Genomic DNA, 20,151 nt, shown 5'->3' with positions numbered 1-20,151 from the left:
AAAATGAAAAAAAAATACAACTGATATCTATCTTTGTTCTTCTGAAAGTTATGTTTAATGAATTGCTGATTTTTAAAGTGTAAGATAGGTATTATATATTTTAACCAATAAAATATTTGGACAGGAATGTGTATTGCTTAGCGTAAGTGACTGTAAGTACTCATCCCCAAACAAGACATCTGCATCAGACCCTTCCAAGGATCAGGAAGCGCTGCAGAAGAGGGGTCAGAAAGAGTTTAAAGTAAGAACATGAGGAAGATTGCCGCAAAACATGTCTCCTGGACATGAGGTGGTCATTGCCCTCATGAAGTCACCGCAGCTGTGGTTACTTACACAAGATATGCACAAAGTCAGGCCCATAAACACATTATCAAACATGGGGAATGGGCCCAGAAGACTCTTTCCTGAGGAACTGTATTAATAAACAGTGACCAGGAGAACAGGTGACACTTTCTTCAGTAGTATGACCTCTAATAATTTACCCATGCTCTAGTGGTCAACCTCTCTTCCATATTTATTCATGCAAGCAACCCTCAAGTAAACTCAGCAGGTCACAAAATGGAGACCCATGTAGGAGAAGGAATTATGGGGAAGAAGAAAGGTTTCCATAGCAAAAAGAGCGGAATAAGAGAGTAAACGGGGCATAAAAATGACCAAAATTAATTATGTACACATAAAGTGTCAAAGAATTGTTTTTAGACAAATAAAGAAAATGGGGGAAATGTTTCCTGAAGAAGAAAGCTCCTCCTTTCAGTTAATTAACTGATATCGTGTATTCCATCTTCAAAGAGTTCATTTATTATGATCAATGTAGAATTTTGAACTAAAATTGATACTACCGTATTTAGGCATGCAGGAAATTTATATTTAAAAGTCAAAATAAAGTAGGAAACTTTGACCTGATTCACAGCGGTCGCTCATTCACAATCTCACTAACATAGAAAAACCCAAAAACATCTAGGCCTTTATAAACTTCTCTGCTAACTCAATCATGTCACCCAGTCATCAATGAGGTCTCAAAAGTAAGAAATCTAGAAAAGCACTGGAATAAATGTGTCTTTTCACATGAATACGCTAGTGTGAGTTTCACAAGCTCACAGGATCGGGCTAAAGATCTGCCATTTGGTAGACCTGCTTTGCAGATGTGCACAGCTGAGATACAGTCAGCCCCTTCACCGCTGTACTTTATCTATCCTGAGGCCTCCACAATGCCCTCTGTCTATGGAGAGGCAAACTTTCCAGCGAATAAAATATTGCCACAATCATCCTGGATAATGAACAGGAAGGGGGCATTTGCTGTGAACTGAACTGTGACAGGGAGTCGTTTCACAGCAATACTCTCCCCAGTGGCCGCTGCTGCCTCAGTGCCTTCTTCATTGACATCCACATATGACTTGTGAACAACCTGGGATAGATACAGGCCTTTGTCTGGTGACATTCCAGAGAGATCAGCTGTGGCCACGCTGAAGATGTCCCTCATCCCTAGGGATTTCAATAGGGAGTTTAGGTCATATTTTACTGCAAGACTGAATTTGGGGATGTGGACATCCACTTCTCTTTCCACCATGTTAGAAGAGTTGGTCCACTCTTGAAGCATCTTCACATCCAGGTGTTTTTCTATCTAAGAGTCAAAATACAGATGCACACATGTGAGTCAAATATATACCTTCTGAGTCAAGAAGAAGATTCTGTGATCCCCACTGTGAGTGGCTCAGCTTATGCTGGTTCTCAACATCTAATGCTCATAAACTTCCTATCTATGCACTTAGCCATACTTTCCGTTTCTGTTCCTTCTATCTCCTCTATATTCCCCCACTGACTTTCTCAGTGTATATTCTTGTATTCCCTCAGCATTTAGCCTTTACCTAAACTTGGATGCTAATTGCCCCAGGTATCATTGTGTGTCTGCTTTCTAAATCAATCCAATAATTTCTTAGTGACTCTTACATCTGAAACGTTGAGTCACATCTTTATGAATTTAGTCTTCATTTGGATTCTGAAATGCCAGATCCCTTTGTTCCATTCTTAACGGCTTGTATCTCCCTGATGCCCTTTACTCTCTCTGTATTGTTTCTGCAAGATTAACAAGGTACACGCTTGCCTAATGCCTTTGTGCTTCTTTCTGGCTGACAGTTCTACTCCCACATATGTACTTAGGTTTCCCAAATGATCCCCGCAACTGACATCTCATTGTAACATCAAGCTTAACTACGCTTGTCTGTCACTTAAGTACTAACCTTGGATACTTAATGCCCTATAGCATTATATACTGTGTCATTTTCATTGTTATCTTGTCCCAAAGTTAAAAACACTTCATTATCATCCAGTTCTCATAATACAAAATAAGATAAATGTAGATTTTCTGTCAAAGTATCCTTTTATCGTTTTCATTTGCTATCTCTAACCCAAGTTAGCTTATAATAAACAAGCAGATCTCAGCTGCCTCACACTTAGCAAACATACATGTGCTTCTTGTTATCCCTGGATCAAGAGAGTCTTCTCACTTTACCTGTCCATCTTCTATACATCAAGCAAAGCTCACATGAAGATGATTCTCTAGGAACACCACCCCCAGCTTCTTTATTCTAATTCATACCTTTCATATTTTGCCCATGAATTTATGTGAAGATTCAACTGCTTTCAAATTGCTGACTTCAACATCTTCTACCCCAGCTGACTGCAAGCTCCCAGGGTCTTAATCCCCTCAGAACTGGACACACCTGTAATCATATCTATTCCCAGAGTCACAGGTATGCTTTTACTCCAGCTGCCTTTGAACTGGAATCTATCTCACTCTCTAATCCAAATGCATAAAGCCAAAACCAGCTCTTTCCAGAGTGTCTCTCTCCTCTCCACACACACCCATACCATCGTTTATAAATAAAACTAGCATGCCCTGACTTAAACACTTGCTCACTGACTGTGACAATTCAACTGTGGGAATCAGCTTCTGCAGCTCCTAGAGGCACAGCTGTTCTAAGAAGCTTCATTTTATGGGGTAGTTTGCTACCTAGGTGGTAGCTAGGTTAGAGTTAGATGCCATCATCACTTGTAAGTCTCTCTGTGCTAAAAAAAAAAACCTTTGGCTAAAACCAGGGAGAGGAGATTGAACCCAAATTCCTGCCACCACTGTCTTTCCTTCCTGGTTGAAGTGCTATTTCCTTACAAAATCAAGTTATTAAAAATGGCCAGCCTGTGAGTGTATCCCCTGGTTATATCAGAAAACTTCCCCTTAGCAAGGTTTCAGTAATTCTCTAGGACCCATGAATGTGGTCAGGACATTTCATTATTGTAGAAAGATGTCCACTATGTTTCTCATGAACAGTACATATGTGCATTTATATTATATAACACAGTTAACTTACATCACTTTTTCAATGAATGAAGTGTTTGTCTTGCCTGAATATGTAGTCATATTAGGGCAGGGATCATCCTTAATCTCCAACTCCTGAGGAAAGACCACTAACCTAGTCATGAGTCTGTGATTGATCATACAGACATTACAAAGCACACAGAGTATGTGTGAAAGAGTGTATGTTCCTGCACACACGCACACACACACACACACACACACACATCCACATGTACTCACTCATACATGTGTTAGTTGCAAAGTGGCATTGTTGGGATTTTACCTGGTTTATATTGGCTGCGCCTACTGGAAGGAGGATGATCATTCTTAGTTTGTTATTGGAATAGGGAAGCTCAAGGACTTGCATCTGTGGCTCCTTTATAAAGGCCAGCTTAAATGTTCCAGTCTGATACATCATGTCCACAACTGCACTTTTACCCTATTTTTAAAAGATTATAATTGAACAGTGGTTATGTATATATACTTTATTTTTATAACATGAATACCTGTGTTGACACTGCAAAGTATAAACTACTGACTATAATACCCTTTTATTACTTTTCTTTGTACAGGTTATCAATTGTGTAATCCTAAAATCAGTCAAAGTTAGAGACTATAGAAGTATAATAATATAGAGATGATTTGGGTATTTAATTACAACATGAGAGCCTCTAGATAAAATGACTTATGTGGGAAACCAAATAAGAGGCTCATTATCTCTGTTAAGCTATGTGGACACTATTCAGGACAAGAGTGTACTTTTATAAGCTGTCACGGGAACTAACCATGGTATGAACCTCGAGGCTTCGGGGTTAGAACACTAGGAAGAGGAGAGGTCTTCACTCTTTCAGGGAGCAGCATCATGCCCAGTAGACAAGTTAATGCCATTTTGAGATGTAAAAGTCTTCAGCAATCTATAGCAATGTTTACATGAAATCTTTCTGAATTGTCCTTAAATTATTATTGCATTTTCCAATACTTGTTACCAGTCTGAAATACTTACCACACTTATGTAAAAGGGAGCTTTCACTGTCTCTCTTTTCTCAAATTTATTTTTCCATTGTCCCTTGAAATATATGGCACTTACTAGGACCATGATAGAAGAGGGATCAATTGTACCCTTGCCAAATAAGTTTGTGACTTTTCCTTGTAGTAAAACAAACAAAAATAGGTTATTTTATTAGGATTAACTTGTTGATAATAGATATTTGCATAAGGTTTTTTTCAGACAGTAATTTAAAAGTTGGGGTACCAGAAGAGTTCCTATTCCTGGACATAGAGTCTTCCCTGTCACAGGAACTATTCATCTTGGAAGTAACACCTTATGGATGACTCAATTTGTCCTATATCTACTCATATATGACACACTGTAGTCCATTATTACTTTATGAAATTCTTTATTTACTTCCGTAGATTATCTCTAAAAGATCCCCCAGGTGAACAAGATGGCTTAGCATAGTGGTTCTCAATCCGTGGGTTGAGACCCCTTTGGGGTGTGCATATCAGATATCCTGCATGTCAGATATTTACATTTCAATTCCTAACAGTAGCCAAATTACAAAGTAGCAACAAAATAATTTTATGGTTGGAGCCACGAGTATGAGGAACTGTATTAAAGGGTTGCAGCATGAAGGAGGTTGAGAATAGCCTTAGCAGGTGGAAGCAAGAGAATTCAAGGCAGAAGTGAAAAATCACTCACTCCCAGTCACTCTCTGATCTCCTCAAGAACACCTTGGCACACATGCACACAAACACAAAAGGACTTTTTCATCAAGTTAAATTTATTGTGTGTGTACATGTGTGAGTGTGCCTCTGTGTGTATACAGGTGGAAGTCAGAGATCAAGTCTGAAAGTCACTCCTTGCTTGGTGTCTTACTGGCCTGGAGCTCCCAATTATGCTGGGATGAATAACCAGCCAGGTCTCAGCTTGCCAGCAAGAAGGTTACAGGCAGGAAGCACCATATACAGCCTTTTCTAATTCATATTTCTAGCCCTAAGACTCAGGTCCCCATGCTCAAGCAGCTCTTTATTGACAGGTTATCTCCCAGCTCTGAATATGCAATTGTTTTATTTGTCTTCTTGTTTGTTGTGTTTATGATAATGGTTTTAAAGTTTTTATCATTTGACAGTTTTATACATATATACAATGAAATTTTGTCTTTCTCACCTTATTACCCTCCTTCAACTCTTCTGACATGAAGCAAAGGAATGCATAGCATCCTACTCTAATCCTGATTAAGACTTTAATTTTCATTATAATCCTGAGCCTATACCATAACTAGCATGTGATGCTTACATGTTACACAGATGCTTAAAATACATTTCTGGGCCGGCGTTGGTGGCTCATGCCTTTAATCCCAGCACTTGTGAGGCAGAGGCAGGCGAACCTCTGTGAGTTCAAGACCAGCTGATCTACAGAGCACGTTCCAGGACTACCTCCAAAGCAATACAGAGAAACCCTGTCTTGAAAAACCAAAAAAACATTTCTGGATGAGTTAGTGTATTAATTTTAATGAAAATTGCTGAATTTATAACATTTCCTTGAAGCAGAAATGATGTTTACTTTCTCAGAGTCTCTTGTCATATATTGCTTAGGAAAAATGATTATAAGATATGTTCCAAAGTATGTTTCCAGTTCTTTCATTGTTATTTATCTGCCCCATTTAGATTTCACACTAGTTAACTGCAGCTTCCTTGTTAGCATAGCAATTAAGACTTTTACCAAAGGAACACAGATAAAGTTTGCACACATTCAGATACACATTTAAGTTTATACACATACAGACATACACACACACACACACAGAGAGAGAGAGAGAGAGAGAGTTATCCTTACCATTAGTTTTATTCTCAACCCAAGTATTAATACTTTTCCTTGTCTGTTCTGTTGACAGTTCAAAATCAACAGTTTGCAACTTGGCTTGGAACAGTTTCTCAGAACATCTTAAATAATGCTGTAAAATAAGGGACAATTGAAAGACAGAACAAAAATAGTACAAAGAGTGATCTGGAAAAATGGCCAGTGACTGAAGTACTTGCTATGCACATGTGAGGAGCAGAGGTAGCAGCCCCAGACCCATGTAAAAGGCAGGTGCTGTACATGTGACTGCAGTTCTCCTACAGGGAGATGGACAACAGGCACAGGTGAATCACCAGCTGGGAGCTAGGCACTAGATAGCTCAACATGGGCATTGGTGAACAGGAAGAGACTCTGATTTAGAAAAGGTGAAAAAAACCTGACACCCAAAGCTGTCCTCTGACTTCTACATACACACATGGCTCAGGTACTCACTCCTACAGTGACACATAGCAATGCAAACACATGCACACACACACACACACGCACACACACACACACACCTGTGCACATATGTGCACACACAAGAAAAACATTTATAGCTCAGAATATTCTGAAGTCCTAACACGGAGACAAAAATCTGTAGATGTAAGAAGCTTAAAAAGAAAAATGTCCATGAGTGCTTGTTTTTAAATCCAAAGAATTTCCAAAAAAGAAAAATATCCAGAAACATTGGATGCTTTCCCTCCATGTCATGGGCTTTCTTATACCAGTGCATTCAGATCAAAATGATAAATTTCATACAATGAGTAGCTTTTTTGCCTGTTAATAAGTTTTCTTCCTCAAACTAAAGAAAATAGTATTATAAGGAAAATTTATGAGCATAGTGCCTAAATGACTCCTTATCCCAGGAACAAATTCAAAACCACCAACCCAAACCTACGTTTATCCACTACTGTGTGTGGGTCACTGTTTGGGGGGGGGGATTTTGTGTGCTTCTGTCACAGCAGAAGGAAGACTCCATGTAGTGCCAAAGTGGTTCACCCACCTCAGATGAAAAATTCTATCAGAAATATGTGACATCTAACAGCTTAAGAAACAAATATTTGAGACTGCCTCTGAACACTTCAATAATCCTGGTCAGATGGAGATGGACCAAGGACACTGGCATTTCATGCCAGTCATAGCAGGAAGAAGGCTTGAGTTTAGATAATGATTAAATCTAAATCTTGATACGTAAACTGAAATTTCTTTCCTGCCCAGTTCTGAAGCCATTTAGACTCAAATAAACACACAGAGGCTAATATTAATTATAAACTGTTTGACTAATGGCTCAGGCTTCTTATAGGCTAGCTTTCTCTTAATTATTAACCCATTTCTATTAATCTATGTATTTCCATGTAATCTCAGCTTACCAGTGATGCCTAGGCCTCTTCCTTCCCTGGCAGGTACACGGCACCTCCCTCATAACACCTCTCTATGTTCCTCTTCCCAGAATTCTCCTAGTCTGATAGCCCTACCTATACTTCTTGCCTGGATACATTCTGCCTGTCCATTGGCTGAAACAGCATTATTCATCAACCAAAAAGAGAAATATATATTCACAACATACAAAAGGACAGCCACCCCCATCATCAATAATTGTCTCTATGACCTTTGTCAATTGAAATTTTCACAATCTGGTTATGTCTATAGTTAGTGGAAATGTTGTATCTTTGCCATAGGACAATGAAAGGATTATATGAAGCAATGCCTGTGATGAATTCAAGAGTGATTGGCCCTGGTAATTAAATAAACATTCAGTGATTACACACTACAATGTTGGTGGGTGAGAGCTGAAACCCATTTCCAATTCTGGAGCTAGAAAAAAATCTAATCCTGTTGTTTCTAAAGACAGAAGTCATATGTTTAAAATAAAAGAAAACTCACATCCCTTGGTTCCTAGTGGAATACACTTGCAACTACCTCTTTATAGTCTTATCATCAAGGGCCTTTGTAAAAAAATGAGAAATGTGTTTCACTTTTGTTTTCATCCATAAAAGGCAATTCTTACAAATTACTTCAATTTTTTATCATTTTTAATTTTAATTTTAAATAGCTTGTTTTACATGTCAATCCCAGTTCCCTCTCCCTCCCCTCCTCCCGCACTCCCCTTCCCCCCCCCTCCCACCCTATTGCCAAATCCTTCCACATAGGGGATATCTAGAGTCTGTCATTTTACTCTTGGTAGGGTCAAGGCACTCCCCTAAGAGTCCAGGCTGAGAGAGCATCTCTCTTTGTGCTATAGGCACATGAAGACAGTTTGCAAATTACTTCAATTTTTTGTTTCATCTCAGACCTTAATTCTTGCACAGTTTTAAGGACTTTGTAGAGAAGAGAGTTTTATTGTGGTATTATAGAACTCTAAGTGGGAATTTTGATAAAGCCATTTCTCAGAAACTCTAAGCTCAAATTCAACATTGCAAAGACTATCATAAGCTCTTCTCACTCCCCCTGAACTTTATATTATGAAATTCAGAGGGCACCAGGTGTGCTTACCTTGTGGAATGTTATTGCCTTCGTCCCATAGACTCTGTTAGCAATGCTGAGTGAATTCAGTTGGTTGATTTGGGATAGCAGGGCTCCAAATTCAGAATGCATCCTTCCACCTTCACTGCACTGGCAGCAGTGAACAAAGAAGAAAAGTGATGTGTTTCTTGCCACTAAAGAGTTATAAACAATGAAAGGCAATATCTGCAGATCGAGATATTTGCTTTCCAATAAATAGCAGTGAACACAAAGAGATGAACTGTCCAAGCATCTTACTTTATGTCCTTTAGCAAAAAACAATATCAGCAGATTGTGTACAGACTCATTTATACTACTTGTTGGTCCTAATGGTTTAATTGAGAAACTTAAGTTCTCAAGAACAAAAAAGATTCTAATGCAAGTTCTGTGGCCTCCTTTGTATTTATATTTCTACGGTCAATGCTCACTCTTTTTGTCCAAATATATATATATATATATATATATATGTATATGTATATATATAGTGAGAGAGAGTTTTTTACTTTTATTGTATGCATTGTGATCATATTCCCTTCCCCATATTCTATCCTTACCACCTTAGATTCTTATTGACCCTTTCTTCCCAAGTAATGGACATGGTCTTACTAGGTAACCCTGAATTGAATTAATTAATACCAGTCTGGAATTGAACTTGCCAACAATCCTCCTGCTTCTGCCTCCTAAGTACTGAGATTCAAGTATGAACCAACACATCCAAACACTGTCTTAGTTTTCTAAATGACTATTAAAAAATTCTTCAACCTTCACTAACTATACACACACACACACACACACACACACACATATATATATATATACCTACATAATTGTGCAGCAACAATTATGCTAAGTTTGCAAATGTGAAACATGTGAATTATGGTTAAGAATTCATTGATGCCAAAAAGTCAATGCCTATATTTTAAACAATGGTTCCTAATAAATAGGTTTCTGAGAAGGATTCAATTGTGTGTGTGTGTGTGTTGTAGACTATTTAACTATGCAAAAATATGCTACATTTGTTCATGCTGTGGACTATTACTTTAAGTGTGTAAAGGTATACTACATTTGTTGCTGTTGCATTTGTTTAACAATGTGAAGATATGGAAGATATGTTGCATTAGTTTATGCTGTATTTGTTTAATTATGTATAAGATGTGTTGCATTTGTTTCACGTTGCCTGCCTAAGGAATCTGAAAAGTCTAATAAAAAGCTGAACACCCAATAGCTAGGCAGGAGAGGGATAGGTGGGGCTGGGAAACAGAGAAAATAAGTGGGAGGAGAAATATAGGCTCAAGAAGAATGAAAGGAGAGAAGAAGAGATGAAAAAAGCAGAAAGGAAAAAAAGGGGCCAGCCAGGAAGCCACCAGTCAGCAGACTGAATAGGACATACAAAAAGAAAGGTACAAAGTCCTGAGGCTAAAATGTAAATGAAGATAACAAACAAGTTAATGATGGAGGCCATGGAAATATACATCATATGGCAATTGATAATTCAGATGTCAAACCACCAGAGGAGTTACTCTCTGATGGAGGTTAATCCTGCCCTGGCAAGTCCTACAGGACCATTGAGTCTGGAAATCATTGCTCACTTTTGCTAAAGCAGCTTGATATCTCTCAATACCTGTATTTTAATGTCTAATCCCATGTGATGTGTATATGCAATCTCATGATTGCATCTAAATCTTATGGGCACACATATCTGTGGATAGTCAAGAAGATTACTTTACAGTTATTGTATAATTTTGATATGTAGAAAAATAGTAGGGCATGTTTCATAACTATATTTATTCGTCCCATGAGGACTGCACTTTTTAAAAACTGCTTTCTTCCTTTTACTCAGACTAATAGCAGAAAATAACAAATTTCTCCTCAATCTAAAGTAAGCTACACACAGTTAACTCATTTTCACCTCAGAGCAAGTTCAAACTAGACTAAAGGCTTTTGTATATAGATCATAAGTTTGGGGCTTTACAGCTATGCACAATGTCAGAGTCACAGGTGTCTAGCCAAGGTTACCACACAAAGCACCCTAATAAAAGCACGCCAGTTCTTTCTTTGCCAAGTCTAGCTGACAAAAGACCCATGCCTCAAAGTGTATCTCACTGGGCACTGTGTTCCAGCCTTCTGGTCACAATCTTTTTCCTGAAACATCGAAACTCTATGTTGACATCCATGGTCAAGGACTCTGCCCTCATCACTCACCCAAAGGAATGTGCTTTGACCAATGAGATGTCACTCTTGTAATTTTTTTAATATTGTTTCAGCCTCCTGCAAAGAAGAGTTTTGGGGCTAGAGAAAAAGAAGCTAGGAGGAATTAGAATTTTCTCAAAGAATGTGGATGAGCTGCATCAGGGACAGCATATAATTAAGTGGTAACCATTTTTCAGTAACTCTTAGTGGACTAACAAAACTGCATGCATGAGCGAATCTGGCAGTCAGTAGCAGACACAGGCACAGAATAGAAAAGTCTGAGTGAAGATGCCAATGATTAGTTTAAATATTTGCATGGAGAGACATTGGCATTGTTGCTGTCATCAGTACTCTGCAGTGGCTATTGGGAAGATTATCAGGCAGAGCTGGCTTTCTCGTGGGCCCAAAGATGACTCCACGGCTCTACTCCTGAACTATGATTTCTTCTTTCATTAAAATGTTTTTTTCAATTATTTTACATACCAACCACTTTTTCTCCTCCCTCTTCTCCTCCCATTCCCTCCTCCCACCTCCCACCTCCCACTCCTCCTCCATTTAGAAAGGGGCAGGCCTCCCATGAGAGTCAACAAAGCATGTCATATCAAGTTGAGGCAAGACAAAGCTCCTCCCCCTGCATCAAGGCTGGGTGAACTATCCCAGCATGGGGAGTAGGTTTGCAAAAGTCATGAACTATGATATCTTGGTGTGCAAATGTTAAGAATAATTGATATCTTGATATCTCAGCAATGGCATCCTCATACCTCATAAGAGTTTTTCATCTTTGGTTTTAAGAATTCTGAAAAGTTGTCATAATGGAGCACCTAGGAAAGGAAAAGAGATCAACTCTCCACAAAAGGAATATGCAATCTATAAAATCTGAGAGCTGTATTAATTCTTCTATTGCAGATTAAGACCATTTTCAATAGATAACATCTGATAGTGTTATGTTCTAAGTCTTGAGTTAAGTCTTTGGGTATCTTATTTAACCCTCCCAACAACTTCCTGAGTAAATAATGCCACCTTCATTTTATGTCAAGGAAACTGAGACCAAAATGGACAAGCACCCTTGTGCCAGATCATAGTTGATTGGGTCCTAGGAGCTGAGCTCACTTGGTGGAGGCTACTCTGCCTTTTTTCTACTCTTGAGACCTCTATATAGAGCATTGCCCACAGGGAACCCTAGAACATGGCTTCATAGTAAAGTAAAATAAACAACTATCCTAAGAGATATCAAGAGAGATTTTTTAGACATTCTCAGTAGTAAAAGTACATAGAACGGAAAGACCCTGGTGGCTGGTATCATGTGACAATTCACCGTTCCTGTTTTCCTGGTTGTAATGTGGAGATAACAATCTCTATCTGCTAACAGGATTGCTCTGAGGAAATTTAGTAATAAATTCTTTTTAATTTTTAAAAAAATATTATAATGGTTTTGGGTTTAAAATGTTTAGAAGGAAGGAACAACACCAAACATGTGTTCTCTATTACATTCAAATCACCAAAATAAAAGTTACTGCAGAATGTATTTGCTTTAAAAGGAGCTGCATGCTATAGTGGCTTGCATTGAACTCTGTTACTTAAAACTTTTTGCCTTTCTCAGAAATATGACTTCCCTATGTATGTCTTTTCATTATACAAGATGTTTTTTAAAATGAGAATAGCTGCAATTTGGCAGACAAGTGGGAACACATGAAAAATACCTGAGTTCTGGAGATGTTCTCCTTCAATGCTTACCTTTTCCATTTGTTCAGCACTCTTGCCTCTGGCACCCAGAAGGACCATGCTTAGGGCGTAGAACATAGTGAGTGGAGAGAAGAAGATATTTTCTCCCACATTGCTACTGCTCAGCTCTTTGAACACATCAAGGCAAAATTCAGCATTTGCTGTGGTGATGGCTTTCATTTTTATGCCAAGCGATGCCTAAGAATAGAGCAGAAATTATTCAGTCCTTGTGTGCTTACGTTCTATGCTATCAGACACACCCCCTTTACTGGAGTCTGTGTACCCAATGCTTATGCTCCACAAGCTCACACAATTGTTTCCCACACCAGACTACCCACATTCACAGGCTCACAAGAATAAAAGTATCTCCTTACCACACAGCTCTGTAGGAGCAATCTGACACTTGCCACAGTTTTATCCCCTTCTTGGCATTCTTCCAGGAATGTGAAGCAAAGCTAGGAAGGTGACCAAGGCTCTCCACCCAGTCAGAGTCATGTTATCAGCAAAAATGAAGGAATCAAAGAGAAAAACCCAAGAGAAGGAAAGATTATGCTGGAGAACATGTTACTTTAGGGAAAGAGTGTTAAGAAGGAAAATTCAGTCTTGCAAACATGGAAGCAGCACTAAGAGTAGAGACCCACAGAAAAGGCAATCCATAAGAGTAGTTCCCAGCCACGGGGAGATTTTAAAAACTCTTCATCAGGCTCAATGCTGGCCAGCACTTCTTTGCTTGGTCTTCCTGGTGGTCTCTCTCTTTCAGTCTGCCACCTGGCAAACCCCTCTGCCTCACATTCAGGATCTTGCTCCTGTTCATCATAATTCACCAGACTTCAGATCTGAGTCTTATTTGCCTTTGCATTCACATCCCAGGTGACCTCATCTCTTGTCATGTTCAAACATCACCAACACACTGTTAGGGCTTTGTCACAGTTTAAACATAAAATGTGCCTCCATGGACTCATGAACTGAACCGACAGTCTCAAGCTGGTAGAACTCCCATGAGAGGTTGTGGAAATGTTAGGGAGGACCTGTCTAGAGGAGCTAGGTCACTAAGTGCATGGACTTCCACCTATTCATTCCATCTCCCTCCCCTTCCCCCTTCTTATCTTCCTCTCCCTGGCCATCTCCCTTCCCTCCCTACTTTCTTTGCTCTATAATTGGACCTATTTTACCGTTCCCTCACCATGTTAAACTGAGATTTCTGAAACTGAGCCAATGAAACTTTTTTATGTTTGTTTTCCCAGAAGTGGTTACAGCAAAAAACAAATCTGACTCTTGAATTTAGGCTGTCCTTCAATTGTAGACCCATATATCTGACTACACACTAAACATTTCCACGTAAATGACCAATGGGTCCTTCAAACTTGTCATGATGTAAACCAAACCCTTGATTCCTCACGTTTCTACCTTGCCTTCTCCTTCATTTTTGTGACTCTTAATTCCATTGTTCAGGCTAATAACCATCAGGTTCTCCTTTAATACTTTCTTATTCTTATTTGCCTTCAGTCTGTGAAAATATTTTCTTTCCTCTACTTTCAAAAATGCTCAAAGTCACTGTCTTTGGTTTTACCACTTTGATCAAAGGGTCCAACCTCCTCCTATGCAATAATAAAACACTTTCCACACCAGACTGCCTTCTTCATTCTTTTGTCCTCTGTGTTGTGTTCTCCAGAAGCAATAGTGATGTCGCTTCAAAGTCAGATGCTCATGTTGCTCTGTACTCAGCATCCTCAGAAACTTCCCGTTCTCTGAGAAGCCAAAACCTTACCATAACCAGCAAGGCTCTCTGGCCTGGCCCTGGCCATCTCAGGCCTCATCATTGCTACACTGCACTGACTCTCCCTATTTTAGCACTCCCATCCATCTCACTGTGTAACCCTCTTCTGAGATGTTCTTTCTGCCAGTACTCAGATATCTCACTAAGAGAGTTCACGTCCTTCTCTCTTCAGGAAGACACCTTGTTAATTATCTTTTCCCTAATGATTTCCTTTGAAAATTCAGCCCACATGTCCATATCACATCTCTCCAATTTATTTTTCTTCCTAGAACATGCCTTAACTGACTCACTACATATGTATTTTTTAATTCTGATATACTACTCAGCATGGATTCCCTTCTGTTTTCACTGATGGGCATACAGAAGTCCCCTAATAAACATCTGTGAAAGAAATGAAGAAGGGGATTTTAATCCAATAAGTTCAACTATATGCAAGTATACACAGAATTCAATGGAATTGGAGAGGAGGGACACAGATCTACCCAGAGAGGCACAACCTCTCCCGTTTATTGAAAAATAAAAGGATAGCCTTCACAGAAGGCACACATAGGAAGGACATTCCTGAGAAAAGGCACAGAGTGAAAAGAGACTACTATGATTGAAAGAGAAATTTATGTATCAAGGAAATGAATATAAGGACAAAAGCTGTGGAAAGTGGGGACAGAAACAAGCAAGAGTGTGTCTTTGGAGGCCAGGCCATCCATTTAGTGTTCAGCATCTCCATGGCCTTCCTTCAACCCTTTTCTGATTTCTTCTGAAATCTTCTGAATCTTCCCACTTTATAGACACCATGTTTGTAAATGCTGATTACCCACCAATCAGCAAGAGATCTGGTTGTGATGCAAATTCCTGTGTGCTTAAGAGAAGGTTTTGCTTCCTGGTCCCCAGAAGCAACTCCTAATTGCCTAATCCAATTAAGACAGTTCTTTCATTCCATGTCAGTGAGTGTCTTGGGACTCAGAAACTTCTGGAATCCTTGCTGAGGAAAACTTTTCTGTAGAAAAGCTTAAGAAGACACCCATAAGAGAATCTGTTTCCCTTGAGAGCTGTGTTGTTTACATGTGGCTACCACTGAGGTAGCTTTTCATGGTCACAAGGTAAGTAGTCAGAGGAAAGCCAGCACTTGCTATGTCATATAAAAGTTTTTCTTGCTATTTAAATGAGAAGTGTTAGTTGAGTCTTCTGTCACTTGAAGCTAGAAGCATCGCCACTTACTTTAGGAATCCCTTTTATGTTTCCTGCTCCACTGAATACCAACAAGGACACTTACCAACACTCACACTTTTCTTAAGCAGCTACATATTTTAGTTATCCTCTCACAGACCTGAAACATTTTATTCTTTAACCTCTAATCTCCTAAGTATGTTCTCACATAGTTTTAGAATCCTAGTATAAGCATATGTACCCCAGGACAATATGGCAGACCAGCTACTTACCTCCCTACTTCTGTGCATTTACTGTAGTTACTAATGCTTGTTTTCAGCCATGCCCACTTGACCTGAGCTCATTGGAGGTGGATTCCCTGAGGTGTTACCTTCTGTGTCACTGATTTAGGAATGTATGTCATGCTCCCATTCAAAACTCCGTGCTTTGTGTCATGACTATCATAAAGAGCTAATGGCACATGGTCCTCAGACCTGAGAGGGAGGAGAGCATGTGGCTCAACCATTGTCAGTCAACAAAGAAGAGAAAGAAAATGTGTCTCTTGTGGACTTTCAAAACCATGAGCCATGGCATTGACATGGTGCCAGTGATGTTCGCACCTTCCTACAATTAAAACCAATGGCTCTAACCTTATTAATATGCACTAGATGCTATTCTTGTTAGCTGCTAGGCCATCCAGCACAACCCACTAGAGCCAAGACTGAGTTACTCATGTCTCAGCTTTTGATTAAAGCATATTTTATTCTATATTATTACAAAAAACGGAAATGTATAAACATGTCAAAAGGAACAGTTGATGCTTTCTAACATTTGTATAAATAGAATTCAGTGCAAATTACAAAAATTCTGTTGCACCGCTATAGTTTTAGTGTTTCTATTTTAATACATATGTTTACCACTTGTTTATGTATATGTAGGTGACGTTACTTGAGCTTAAATGTACTTTACTGAGCAAAGTTTAAAAAACAAAGTATATTTTATTTTATGATAAAGGGCCTTTAACCTCATGGTCAAATACTAATATTATATTTGCTGAGACAAGATTTGAAATTGTATCAAGAGTTTTATTTTTCTGACATTTAAAGTTCTACATAATAAAGGTAAACTTAAGTAATGGTGCTACTTCATTTTTTAAGTATTTCTATATAAATAAAACATTGAAGAAAAGTCAAAAAAAATCACAGGGGTTTTGCTGATCTCATTCCACTAACATGCAAGCCTATGTCTTTACCAGGATACTGTCCTTCAACTTAATTTAATACAGTGCTTTATAACATCTGTAATCATTAGTAGCTTTGGAAAACATTTATTTGGTAATCTTAGTAATAAAAGTCCACCCAGTAATGAGGTATATTCTAGCTGGTCTTTCTTCACACTATATTCTGCATTGAAGAGGGTGGAGTTAGTGAGTGAAGTCAATCCTAGGATGTAATTTCAAATTTACAAGTAAATGTAATTTTCTCAATTTGTGTTGTGTTTTTAATTATGAAGTAGTTGGCAGTGAAACTTGCAATTACTGAGGCTTCTTTAAAACATACAGACTTTAAAATTTACATTAGAGTCACTTACTACGTTCTGCACCCTTTAAAATTCTGACTGTTTCTTTTTTTATAACCACAAGTAGGAAGGCTCATAAATCCCACCCCTAGCCTCTTGGAATGAGTCATCCTCGAACTGCACAAGCCACTCTCTTCCTCCCTCATTGCTTTAGGCCTAATTCATTCTCTTTCCCCTCCACTCTCAGACCACATTTTTAATTTCTTTAGAGACTACCCCTCATTGTATGTGTTCTGGCATAATATAGATTTTGTTGTGTCATACTTTTTGGCTTTAATAAATGAACTTTTGTTAAGTCATTTGTTCTTTATTTAGTGCTATATGCTTTAGATGCATCCACGTTGTTCCAGATACATCACTCATGTCTAGTGAATTCATGTATTCTCATCATATCAGCCTATTTACTCGTCAGAGAATGACACTTGGCTGGCCACATTTATCACACCATCTCAGGCAGTGCTGTGGGGAACATCTTCCTATGCCCTGTGTACACTCTTACACTAGAATGCCCTTGAGAAGTAGGTGATTGGATCACAGAGTCCATGTGCAAACCAACTACAGTTTTGCAGCGTTCAGAACCTTTACTTTACTCTTGAAGGATGTGTTTTGCTTCTACAGTTCTGCAGAAGATGGATTTGGAGCCTGAGAAATCACACACTATTAGGATTGGAATTGGGGTCCATCTCTCCTCAACCTCATGCTTCTCCCACTTCCTGCCACATGCTATTAAACAACATCAAGAACATCGGCAGCTAACATCAACGGATAAGAGTTAATAAACAATATTACTTGCCTGATCTCACAGTTGAATCTGACAGCTCACAGTACAAGGAAGGAAAATACTAAGTTCTTATTTTAAAAATACTGGAAATTCATGAGCATGTTAATGTCATGAACTCTGTTGTCTGCAGGTTTATAAAGTAACAGTCATGATGTCTACAGTCTCTGTTCATTTTCTAGAATCTACTTTGATAGCCATAAGCAGGATTCATTTACAACACTTCATTTTAAAATTGCACTCATGCTGTAGCCTCTACTGATATTTTGTCAACATCTGGGTGACTGCCTTTACATATGCCGAGGAACATGTGGATGAATTAAAGATTTTGGTCTACTGAATATGCTGGTCTTTGTCACTGGAATGATCATTCCTTAAGGGATGGAAAATATACTTATTATCTCATCAATGTCTTATGTTTACTCCAGAACAAATATATATTAAAGAAAACAGCACTGAATATTTTACCACCTCTAGACTAATTAAGATTAGCAAGTCAGTTTACAGGAAGAAGAGTCTACTGGATAAAAGGCTAAAACATGTATAGATCCCAACATGGCCTAACCCAGCTCAGGAAGGAAAGATGGGAGTTCCATGGAAGACTATGAAGTGTAATTTGAAAAGAAGAGACATTCAAGCTTTCTTGAACATCTCTTCATACGTCTACTTAGATTTTAGGGCAAGAAACATTGGCCAGAAAAGTGGAATATGTCATCTCAAGAGAGCTGTGGGAAAGAGGCAAAGAAGGATTCCTGAGCATCTTGTCTTTTTCAGTTTAAAAGGATGGATTCAAGAAGAGACAGTTATATCAAGCAAATGTCAGGAGGGGGACATGTATCAGAAGTAGGCTTGTGAGGGGGCACAAAGTAAGTTCTTTCAGAGCACATATGTGGCAAAGACATCAGCATCTTACAACATGTCTGGGAACTGTAAGCACTCTCTGGGAAAAGTAAACAGAGAAACTCAAAGACACATCCACAAAGATACACACAGAAACAGACACATATAAGAAAGTGCTCTCTCTCTCTCTCTCTCCTCTCTCTCTCTCTATCTCTCTCTCTCTCTCTTTCTCTCTCTCTCTCTCAACACACACGCACACACATACCCTTCCACATACACATACAAAGAAATATCACAGAGAAAAGAATAGTTCTTAGTTAAAGGATTAGGATTAATACTAAGAAAATATAGCATAATTTCTTTACAAAATCAATTAGATTTATGAGGTCTAGTTAGCTGAATTAATGGTTTTATGATGCATATTTGCGATGATATTCAAATATGCTAACAGCTTTATCAAAAGATCAGTGAAGGGACACATTCATAAAAAAAAGCTATCCCTTCATCTGACTCATTACAGACCTATCAAGTGTCATATTTTACTCTTATTTGTTGCCCTCAAACAGCGATTTTAGTCATAAAGTACAAAAATATTTCTCTTTACCTTTGTTGCTTCCCGGTGGTGATGGGAACAGTTTGGCAGGTTGGACTGGAGTGCGTCCTTCCAAAGGAAATATAAGCCTTCACTTTTTGCTCCTCCCTTTCCACTGTGTTATGATTCAGCTCCTCACCTGCTTGGCAGGAAGTACAACCCCAAGAAGGAAGTCCTTCTGAAGCCCATACAGTGACTTTGGAACAATTACAAATGAACTGTGCTTTCTGGAGTGCGCTGTACATATTCTTGTTCTGGTATACTAACAAAGAATTTGTAGACAAGTCCAGCTTCACTGAAGCAAAACTAGTTATCGTTCTGAAGAAAAGGCACAGATGCCATTAATCAGGCCCACAGGATAGCAGGGTTTGTCAGAGTCATTATACACAACACAAAGTCATTCAGTTGGAAAGACACTGGTGGTGACAGATGCTTCCTGGTTAGAGGCACATTTATTTCAAGGTCCTTTGAACTTTCTTCAGGGAGCGTGTAGTCACTAGCAAGTAAACCCTACCTCATAAAAAGACCACAAGAGTGTGATCAAGCAGGATTTATCCTGCGGTTTCCATAACAAAAACTGTTACCAAAAAGTCACATAGGCCTATTACAGCAAAAAGCCACCAGTGATCATGAGGTACATGACTGAGACACAATTCAAAAGTAGAAAAACTGTAGATCAGAGATAGGGATGAAAACTAGTGATAGATGTTTAGGGGAGGAGTGGCTTGAATCATCAATATGAAAAGCCCTAATGGTCTTCCCAAGAGTCATTCTTACACATGCAATGCACAGTCCAGCTTCCCCAAGATGGTAACAGTACCTGTCTGAAGCTATA

The 20,151-nt window shown here is 38.8% G+C and overlaps 1 protein-coding gene across 2 annotated transcripts; it reads right to left on the bottom strand.

Moving 5' to 3' along the window:
* Positions 1–775: 775 nt before the first annotated feature.
* Positions 776–19,451, bottom strand: Serpinb11 (serpin family B member 11). 2 transcript variants are annotated; one of them, XM_040738702.1, is made up of 8 exons: positions 19,329–19,451; positions 12,621–12,806; positions 11,648–11,707; positions 8,688–8,807; positions 6,189–6,306; positions 4,356–4,498; positions 3,636–3,791; positions 776–1,621 (listed from the first exon to the last, which is right to left on the bottom strand). In XM_040738702.1, exons 2-8 carry the CDS (start codon positions 12,786–12,788, stop codon positions 1,220–1,222), a joined length of 1,167 nt encoding a protein of 388 aa, XP_040594636.1. In that variant the 5' UTR covers positions 12,789–12,806; positions 19,329–19,451; the 3' UTR covers positions 776–1,219. The 2 variants fall into 2 exon arrangements, with proteins under 2 accessions (XP_040594636.1, XP_040594635.1); XM_040738701.1 differs by lacking the exon at positions 19,329–19,451 and adding an exon at positions 12,983–13,099.
* Positions 19,452–20,151: the final 700 nt, after the last annotated feature.

Source organism: Mesocricetus auratus, unplaced genomic scaffold (genome assembly GCF_017639785.1).
Source record: "Mesocricetus auratus isolate SY011 unplaced genomic scaffold, BCM_Maur_2.0 Super-Scaffold_100676, whole genome shotgun sequence".
Lineage (NCBI taxonomy): Eukaryota > Metazoa > Chordata > Mammalia > Rodentia > Cricetidae > Mesocricetus > Mesocricetus auratus.
The sequence above is the reverse complement of the archived record's forward strand: the minus strand, read 5'-3'. Positions and strand labels throughout refer to the sequence as shown.